The sequence below is a fragment of the Nansenia antarctica genome (genome assembly GCF_963989245.1).
Source record: "Nansenia antarctica genome assembly, chromosome: 5".
NCBI lineage: Eukaryota > Metazoa > Chordata > Actinopteri > Argentiniformes > Microstomatidae > Nansenia > Nansenia antarctica.
This window is the reverse complement of record NC_137690.1, coordinates 37,785,170-37,796,150: the sequence shown is the minus strand read 5'-3', so window position 1 is coordinate 37,796,150 and position 10,981 is coordinate 37,785,170. Positions and strand designations below refer to the sequence as shown.

Here is a 10,981-nt window from a genome sequence, read left to right as displayed (position 1 = left end):
TCTTAGTTTATTTGTATGGTCAAAGTATACAGATTAGAGGTCCCTTTATTTTGAAGTCTACAAGTACAGGCATGGCATCTTCTTCAACTCAGAATGCTGCAAAGACTACTTCTGCCACCTGTAAACCTCTAGATCATGACATTTCCCAGAATAACCATTGATTGATCAACCCCATGTCTTTGCTACATACATTATGTGAAGGTAGCTAGCTACAATAAAGCAATGCCATTACCAACATACAGATATATGATTTGAAACAACAAAAGCGAAAGAAAAACAATTTAGTAACAAAAGTTATTGCATAAAAAATTAGTACAAATCAGCATCTGAGAAACAAAATTCAAAATCATGCAACATAAAATAAGAGCAAGATATGGTGATTGGTCCAAGGCTTTCCTGACACAGTCATCTGAATGCCACCTCACCTCCTGAAAGGACATTGGGTTAAATCATGGGGGAGATATGACCATTATGACTACATGTCCAGAATATCTGTGTCCAACAAGCTGACCAGACAGACTCTAAAGCAAATATTTTAATGCAGGTTGCATTCAGTCCATGTTACCCAAGCTAACCAGACAGGGGTGAATACACAAGTATCTATATACAGGAATGTGACCCCATCCTTTGATTGTTTTATTCAGACCCTGGTGTGCACATAACTAACACGTGCTGTAATTATGTCTTCTTCTTTTCTTTTCTTTTTTCAAAGTTACAAAAATAAACAGATTATTCACTTTGAGAGCATGACAGGTGAACATAGAGACAGTCCTTGCAGAGGAGAATCACATTTCAGATGATGATTGGAGCTGTATCTTTATTGTTACTGAAGTATAGGGGACATACAGAAGTGTAGAAACTGAGGAGGGGAAGAGAAGATTATTCTAATATAGATTTCTTTGCTTCAAAAGGTGTATCCCATACAGACATACCTTCACCAGACAGAACTCCAGAGCTCACTCCTTATTAAACTAATAATTAAATATATTAGTCAGGTTCTCGTGCATACCGCTGGCAATGTGCAGAGACACCAACTTTATAGAGGCTCTACTTCATCTGGAAATGAACAGAGACGGTAACACAGAGGTCAGACTCAAGGTCATCCAAAAACCATTAAAAGAGCAGCTTTCATAAACATGTTTTCTTAAAACAAAAAGAAAACCTCAGATTATGTCATGTTTGACAGAGTAAATCAAATTCAAGACTTCAGTCAATTGAATTCTCTAACATTAGATCCACGTACTGTAGCTATGGGTGTACATGAAATGTGCATGTACACCACTGAAGGACAGAGTTGTTGATTAATATATCATAAAGTGAGTTAGCTAGTTACCTGGAGTTTACAATACATACTTTGAGGAAAAAATTGTTGAAAGAAATACAAATCTTTGTCCTGGGGGAGAGGTTAGGTATATTTGTCCTGGGGGAGAGGTTAAGAAAGGTGAGTGTCATTCAGTCCAGTATTGAGAACACCGCTCATCACTCCTTTCAAACATCAATGAGGGTTTTCTGTTTCTTTTTTTCCCTTGTCTTTTTCTTTTTTTAAAGTGTGTGCGACTACATGACATCTTGCAGAAAGAAGAGCATGGGGGGGGTGGGAGACTTATCTAGGAGAGGAGACAAAAAGAAAAGAAACATGGGGGACAGGTCTGGAGAAGCCTAGGCAGGGGTAAACTCAAGTCAGTCAAGTCACTACCTTGGGGCCAGCACTCTCCCAGTCCTTCCCCAAACTGTGCTCACTCTCTCACCCACCCACCCCCCGTGGTCAACTCGCACCGATACAAGCGCCAATGTCGCCCTCTGATAGCCTCATTTGGTAAAGGCGGCCACCACTGCCCACAGCAGCTCGTTGGCGTTGGTCTTCATGCTCTCGCCCTCGGGCTCCAGGTCCAGGAGCTGCCGTACTCTCTTCATGGCTAGGTCGTACTGGTCGTCCAGCAGCGGCGCGAAAGCATTCTCCAGCACATCCGAAGAGTGGGCCAAGAAGATGAGGGCCAGCAACCGCTTGTCCATGCGGTGCGGGTCGTTCACCCACTTCTCCAGGACCGACTCCTGCACCTTCTTTATGAGACGCTGCTTGATGTTGTTGTTGGTGAGCGGGTGTGTGGTCATGTCGAAAAGCAGGAAGTTCTGTTTTTCTGTGGTCAGCACGCCTTTCTCCACCAGGTTCTTGGCCAGACGCTCCCGCACGTTCCTCAGTTGGTAGTGAAGCTTGAGGGGGTTCCAAGTCTCACCTGCAGGGGAGGAGAGAGGGAGGGAGAGCTGGGTGTTAGGATGGAGGAGATATGAAATACAATCCAGTGCCCTGCGTAAGTCATGGGACAGTGAAGTAAAAAAAAAAAAAAATGCTCTGCACTCTACAATTACTATGAGGTTAAAATAGAGATTCTCAGATTGTGGATGGTATTCGTGTACATATTGGTTTCACCAATTTTAAATGACAACACTTTTTAGACATTAGCCACCAAAAGTGATGGGACAGATTTATCGAATGGCCAAATAAGGTACTTATGTTTAGTATTTGATCCACAATCCTTTCACATGTTTTGTTCACTTAGTTTTGAGGTCTTTTTACATTACATTTTAGACGTTTAGCAGACGCCTTTATCCAAAGAGACTTATAAATGACAAATCTGTCCCATTACATTTGGGTACCCTGAAATAGGACAATTATGGATAAAAGGATACTGTATGTAACTTCTGAATGGTGAAACCATGTACACAAATACCATCAAATAAAATCAGCATCTCTACTCATAGTACTTCTGTGATTTAAAATCCAAACTTTTGGAGTGTGAAGCCAAAAGAAGAAAACAATTCTCACAATCTCTGCTTCTCCTGTCCTAATGCCTTCATGCCCTCTGGCCTACTTCTGTGCTAATTTCCTGTGCTCTTCAACAATTCAGATACCTGCCACCCTCCCAGACACTTCAGAATCAGATCAGAATCTGATTTTTTTTTACTGCCAAGTATATTCGCACATACAGGAAATTGACTTGGTGTGGTTGGTGCATAAGAGACAGCAATATACAGTATTTTCCGGACTATAAATCGCTCCTGAGTATAAGTCGCATCAGGCAAAAAATGCGTCATGAAGAGGAAAAAAACATATATAAGTCGCACTGGACTATAAGTCGCATTTATTTAGAAATATATTTCACAAAATCCAAGACCAAGAACAGAAATTTAATCTGGAAAGGCAAGTTTATTCAACTACACAATAGCACACAGAACAACAGGCTGAATAGAAGTCAGGTATGTTAACGTAACACATTAACAGTTATTCAGCAACACAATAGCATAAAGAACATACCTGGGAAGCTGAATAGGCTAAATTAACATAACAAGCCAGCGAGTCCAACAAGCAAGTTACCAGTAAGCAAGTTCACCAAGATACCGTTTGCTTAGCTTCAACAAGCTAATGTTTCATTTCTTCAGTGGTATAGGAGCAGCATATAGTTGTCACAAGCCCAGAGCGCCCTCTGTCGGCTGTAGACGGTATTGTTTACTCCTTGGTTCATGTCTGTCAGTATGAAATTCTATATATTGATATATAAGTCGCACCTGACTATAAGTTGCAGGACCAGCCAAACTATGAAAAAAAGGGCGATTTATAGTCCGGAAAATACGGTAATAAAAAGCAACGACAATGTAATAAACAACACTATAAGCAGAAATTGGTGGTGCGAGGTTTTGGTCCGCACTTTTTTCAAGATGGGAGACTTTGGAAGAGGTGGTGACCGGGGTGGGAGGGATCAGCGATGATCTTTCCTGCTCTCTTACTGGTCCGTAAAAGGAACAGATCCAGGACAGATGGCAGGTTGCAGCCGATGACCTTCTCATCTGACTGAATAATCCGCTGTAATCTGCCTCTGTCCCTGGCAGTGGAGGCAGCGAAGCAGACGGTGATCGATGAGCTGAGGGTGGACGTGTAGAACTCGACCATCACTTTCTGCGGCATATTGAATTTCTTCAGCTGCCGCAGGAGGAACATCCTCTTGATGGTGGAGGTCTATTATTATTATTATTATCAATATCGAGGGGTCACGTCACGATGGCTGACTGAGAGACGTGTTTTATTTGCAATTTAATGCGCCCATTTCAGTTTGTTTTTACTAACACAGTGTTGTACAAACTAATGACAAGAAGAAAAGTGTCCCTTTTGACGCAAAGCGATGTTGAAAGAAACAAAAAATTCTGCCACGAAGATTTACAACAACTGCTAGCCAAACAAACTCTCAGCCGAAAAGTGATGAACCTCCGCCAGCAATGGACACCACAGCTCTGGTTCGTGAGGTAACTCCAAATTCCAACAGTTTGAACCCCGGCTGGCCACGTGTCGAAGTGTCCCTAATTGCTCCACAGTCGCCTTCTATCACTCTGACCCCTTGCCTAGAACATAAAATACATTTTGTTGTACTTTGCGCAATGACAAAGGTTGAAACTTCTTCTCACAGCTAGGCCTACTGGATGCTTGGAGAGTCATGAATCCATGAGAGATGGAGTAAACTGAATTTTTCTCTTGCTCTCATCACTCTCTTATTGATTGCCTTCTTGAGGGGGGCCATAATCTCCTATACAGCCGCAATGAGAAAAAGTTCATTAGCAAATCAACTAGAGTTTGAAGACCTATTCCTCCACAGCTGTGCTAAAAAGAAACTACAAGCGGACCAATCTGCCCTACCCCAACACCAGAATCAGCTACAGTATATGTGACAGCGTCTGATTAATAGGTCCCCATCTCGGCCATTTTGAAACCTCGCAATCGAGCCAAACAAGTCTTGTTGTGAAAAAATGTGTTTTCCGGTTTTTGGCATAGGACGACAAACGAAGCGATGAAGAACCCACTCGATATCATATCCAACAGTTTTACATTCACTAAATACCTAAATTTAGTTAGCAAAGTCGGGTGGGGGGTATTATTCGTAATATTGTGACAGTGTGTAGCCACGCCCACTCCAGCCGTATTTAAGTAGCCACCTGGACCTGTTGACAAATTTACAAGATGGATGCGGATGCTCTAGCAAGCTAATGCTATAAACCGAATTTATGAAGCCGCTAGAAATATCGACAGTGGGCAATTAATGAACTCCTTCATACTGGACTATACATAACGGGAACTCCGAACTCCGAATCTGACGATGACAAGATGACAACAGGATTTCAGACATTGATCTCCACCTCAGTTCACTTTCATGGGACAGTCGTCTGCAGACAGACCTTCTGCTGTGTTCTTGGGTAAGTTTTAGTGAGTTACATGTGTTGTATACTAGGATTTTGTATTGTTTACTTAGGATAGCCAAACAGTTATTTGTTGTTTTGTGAATAAGGTAGATAGCGCCGTTGTTGATTTCTGTCATTTCTAACTGCAATTGTGGCACTGCGCCGACGTGGGCGCTGTTTCGCAAATAAGTTAGCTTTCGTTTTTGCTAGTGAAATAGCTGATAGTTGATATTGACTGCTCAAGGAGAATACATATTTGAAAGTACAGAATGCCTGAGAGCCTTATATTGCATTATATTACATTATATTTTGATTGGTCATCTGGTGCCTGAATCTTGTGTTTTCCTTTACATAAATAATGACATTTCCACCATAAGTTGATGCAGAAAGGTCACAAATTGGTGCATATCAATTCACCAGAATGCAAGAAATTAAGTGTTTGATGCTCGTTTAAGGACCCCCAGACAGCCCCGCTTCATGGGTCCCCCCCGATGTCAAACACCACCTCCGCCTCATTTTGAGCCAGGAAAAACCCTGGTAATGTTATGTGGAATCAAAAAGAATGATTAATTCATTGATATGTAGATTTGCTGTAGAATATTACTGTGAATTGAAATGATTTCACTAGCCTACTTCAGTACAAGTACAGTACACTGAGTCTATGGAAAACCTACACTAGAGAAGTGTCCACACCTCTGACCTGAAATTTGTGTTACAGAATGAGGAGGTGAGAGGTTCTGAGAGATGACACCTTGATGAGTCACCAGCACTTCAGGTATTTGTCATTGTCATTGTATAAGCAATTCTATTTTATGAAGATAGTAGTAGGCTATTTCGTGAAAGTGGTGTTGGTAACAGTGGGCAATCATTTGAAATGTACTGTCTTCTTTTTTTATTACAGCTTTGATGCCCAGATGGGATGGGAAGGAACTACGCAGAAGTCCCACTAGATGCTTTATGGACTATAATGATAAATGCATGCACACGGACAACATTATTATTTTTTTCCATTCTATTATTGTATTGCTCAATTGTATCTTGCCTAATTTTTTCCATTGCCATGAATTTTACTGTCTTGTACTTGTAATGGGACGTAATAAACTTTTGGCACACATGGCAATAAAATGATGATGAATCATGAATCTTGAATTATTATTATTTAGCTATTTAAACGTGTCAGCCCTGTAATTTTGCTTCCTGAGGGTTAGCTGACAACCCCACTGACAGATGACAGGTAGGTAATGACAGGTAGTGTAATGGGGGAGTGGTTGTCTTGAGGGTGTGGTTGTCTTGAGGGAGTGATTAGGGTGGAGTTAACCAGCTATTGTTCCCACCCATTACCTCTGTGAAAAACGTCTCTGAAGAAGTTTGAGGCTAGATATCTCAGTACGGTGGTTCAGGGGGTATCACCATTAAACTATCCATGACTTCTTCAACTTGTTTCAGATTTAAATGTATGACACATCATTTTAAAGCTTACAATCTACCCTTTCATAATCCGAAAAAAAAACAGAAAAAAGATTTTGCCCTAGTTGAGGACTTTTTAACCATGCCCTGTCACATATGTTGCCAAGCATAGACTATTTGAATCTGGTAACAAATCCGCCAGGCTCCTTGATTGATTGTCCACGGGATGGGCAGGGTCATACCAAATGCCATCGCTCAGAGATTTTGAAACCATTCAAACCATTAGTAAAATAACAAAGGACTTATTTCAGGAACTATACTAATTTGAGTGTTGAAATACTCCAGTGCTGAGAAAAAGCATTTTTGAGGGGATAAATCTCCCTACTTTATCTGAACACAGAAATTATTTGTGTAGACCAATTACAGCACAGGAAGTTCTAGAGGCCATTAACTTTCTTACTTCAAACTGAAAACAATTTCAGTCAGGTTTTCGAGCCCATCACAGCACAGAAACGCCCTGGTAAAGGCTGTGACAACAACTCGGACAACTCTTTTTCCATGTCGACCATAATATTCTCATAGACAGACTATATAAGTATGTTGGCCTCTCTGGCACTGCACTAAACTGGTTTAAGTCCTACCTCACAGGTAGAGAATTTGTTGTTGCCCTCGATGAATACTCCTCTAAGAACTACAGCATCTACTGTGGAGCACCACAATGCTCTATCCTAGGTCCAGTCCTCATCAGTTTATATATACTGCCCCTTGGCAGTATCATCAGCCGACATGGCATACATTTTCACAGCTACGCTGATGACACTCAACTCTATATTGCTGTCTCCTGTTGACTGATGATTGATTAAATCCCTACAGAGTGGAAAAGCTCCAGGCCCTGATGGGTTTGAGCCTGAATTTTATTTTTAAAAAGATGGCTAAGCTACCAGTGGGACCTCTAACCAACACGATGGGTTTGGCTCGGGTTTTATCATGTGGATTAAACTTCTATACAGCTCTCCAGCTACGAGGGTCCTAAATGGCTCAATGTCTGACATTTTCCCTTTGAGTAGACGTACACGTCAAGGCTGTCCACTTTCACAGCTTTTATTCAGGCTTACGCTCGAACCTTTCGCCAAGACTATTAGGAACCACCACGGACTGTCTGTGTCATATTAGGAGACACTGAATACAGAATTTCGCTCTAAGCTGATGATGTATTGCTGTTTATTAACAACCCAGAGAGCTCGATACCTGTTTTTATTATCAATCATCAGTCAGTTAAGCCTGATTTCAGGGTACAACATTAATTATGACTAGTTGGAGGTCTTGTCACTGGGTGACTTTGGGGATTGGGCAGCTCTCGTCAATTTCCCCTTCAGGTGGTCAACCGCAGGCTTTACCTACCTGAGCATCAGAGTCAGCAAACATTGAAGAGTTGTATGAACTAAATTTCACACCAACTCTGACATCAGTTAAAAGTGACCTTAACAGGTGGTTTGATCGCCCTCTGTCACGGATGGGTAGAATTAGCCTGATTTAGATTAATGTACTTCCCAGGTTATTAGACCCAATGCAAACGCTACCACTTAAGATCAATAAAACAACCATTGTAGATAGAGATTTCTTTAATCTTAAAGTTTAAGTTTACAGTGCATTCAGAAAGTATTCAGACCCTTTCACTCTTTCCACATTTTGTTGTGTTAGACTTAAAATGGATTAAATAAAAAAATATGCCATCAATCCCCACACAATACCCCAGAATGAAAAAGCGAAAACATGTTTTTTGAAATTTCAGTACATTTATTAAAATTAAAATACAAGAAATAGCCCATGTAGGGGAGACCGGGTATGGTTGTAACAGTTACAGTTTAACCAATCAGAAAGGAGCTGTGGTGATGTCATCAATATAGTACACTCCTATTTCCATATTGAGCTCACAAGGGAAGCCTCAAGTCTGTGTGAGGAACACTTTGGTTTTACACACAAAAAACGATTTTTCAGGTAAAAAAAACTAATATTGTCATCCCAATTGTATTTTGCTTAATGTCCAATGTGCTGTAGATACAAATGTTTCACACATATAACCTTAAGTAGCAGGTTCTCTACTTTAATTTGATGTGTTGCTTTCATGCTAGCTAGCAAGCAAATGCTGAAAAATGTTAGCTTAGTAATGGCTGCCAGGTACGGGTATGGTTGTAACACTGTTCAAGTGACTGAGCATAGAGTACAGACTGAGCATAGAGTTCATTAAAAAAATATTCACTGTAGGCTATCAGAAATAAATAAGCCTAAAACGTGTGGGGAAAAAGTGAGGCAAGATGATGGATAGGAAGTATAAGGTTATTATGAGTTGGTTATGAGTTAGTATGGTTATTATAGTCCAGAACACATTGTGGTTTTAATGTAAATTAATGTGGTTTTAATGTAAATACAATTGGCTGTTTGCCTTGTTGGATTAATATTATAATATAGAAGTAACTAACTGTTGTATAATCTTTAATAATTAAAAGTTATTGCATGAATTGAATAGTGTGTTATCTTGTTTCAGCATAATATGCATTGTTACATCCATCCCCGCTACCGGGTATTTCACATTGACTCACTACATCTATGAATATACCGTCAACTAGATGTTTAGGTGATTTTTATTTGTAGTAGACCTATATGGCTACCATGTATCAGAGTTTGAGAGATCTAGCACAAACACCCATCAGGTTACTTGTGCTCAAGTCAAAAGTGTTACAACCATCACCCGGTCTCCCCTACGTAAGTATTCAGACCCTTTGCTATGACACTCTTAAAATGAGCTAAAATGCTAAAATGTTATCAACAAATGACTCAATAAGTTGAATTGAGTCCATCTTAATGCAATTACAATAGTTCATGTAATTTTGGAACTAATATCTTTGTTTTTATAGGGTCTCTGATTTGCATAGGAATTAATTACACACAGTATTTTCAATGACTGGTACTCAAAAGAACTAAGGGTGTGTTCTCACTAGAACATTTGCTTCACTTGGAATTGGAGTTTTGGATAAAATTCGCTTTGCTCTGCGTCGTTTGGAGCTGTGAGAATGTGAATTCGAAGTCACTCCCGGAGCAAACAACCGACGCATGCTCCGCTTGAAAAGGGTGGTTTCGCTGCGATTAGAAACAACGCATGCATCACTTAGCTTTTGGTGAGAAAGCTGCTCGAGGCTGTCCATAGGAAAACAACAGTGCATGCGTGTTGATCTGGATAAGAGCGGGACGACCGGGTAGATCTGCCTAGCAAGCTGAGTAATTTGCAGGTGGTAGATCTATTTCCCGCTCATGCTCGTATTGATCTTTATTTGCCATTATCTGGCACCAAAAACCAAAAAGAAGCACCAGTAGGGCGAACGCCATACGTTGTTGTGGGTCCATCATTAGTGTCTCTGTTGAATTCCCTCTCAATTTTTCTGACCAATCAACTACCACGTCTGTTGCTTCGATTGCTTCGATGACGTATGTTACTTCGTTTACATAAAGGGCTGTGAGAACGCAAATCAGAGAAATTATTTATGCAACAATGTTGCAATCTCATCCACTTGCTCCGGGTCATGATTAGGATTTTCATGTGAGAACATGACCTAAGATTTGTTGCTGACTTGTTTGAAAGTGATTATTTCATTCACACAATTTCTGACTAAACCCTCACCCTAAAATCCGATCTTATATTCCAACAGATCAATGAAAGATTCTCAATTACAATTCTCAATTGTAATTTTACTGCCTTTAACAACTAAAAATAATTTACCTTTTTTAACTCTTTTAACTGTGTAAATGTCAACAGAACTAATGAGTTATGGGAAAATGATTTGTGGTCAGATGCCTTTGAATCTGCTAAGAACATATTTATGTGTAATACACTCAGGGAGAGCCAGTACAGAATATTACACAGACTGCAGTGCACTCCTCACTTTCTAAACCAAATGAATCCCCGGATTTGTCAAATCAGCTGAAGTGTAAAAAAGAAGAAGGAACTTACTATCATTGTTAGGGATGTAACGATACACCCAACTCACGATTCTATACGATTCACTATAATGGGTTCACAATATGATTTTCTAACGATTTCTTTTAACAATATGACATTGCAGACAAATTATGACTGAAAAATATTATTTCTCTGACAAAAACTACAAAATACTGTATTTTCTTAAATAATTCCTATGAATGCATATTTCATTTTCTTTATAAAAATGAAAGCGAAGTCAAAAGTAGATTACAGCCTCTGCTGTCCCTTTTAACCCTAATATTAATTATTTATCAAACATTCCACCTGGATTTATTTTATTTTATGGCTATAACTGTCTCGCGATGCATCGTAGTA

General features: G+C 40.0%; 1 protein-coding gene across 2 annotated transcripts in view; it reads right to left on the bottom strand.

Annotated features, from left to right (window-relative positions):
- Nucleotides 1-10,981, bottom strand: part of golph3a (golgi phosphoprotein 3a) — a 61,782-nt gene continuing 50,801 nt past the window's right edge. For both annotated transcript variants that reach the window (XM_080530659.1, XM_080530660.1), the window contains one exon: nucleotides 1-2,234. In XM_080530659.1, coding sequence (XP_080386785.1) covers nucleotides 1,810-2,234 — 425 coding nt within the window. In that variant the 3' untranslated portion in view covers nucleotides 1-1,809. The remainder of the gene's footprint in view (nucleotides 2,235-10,981) is intronic.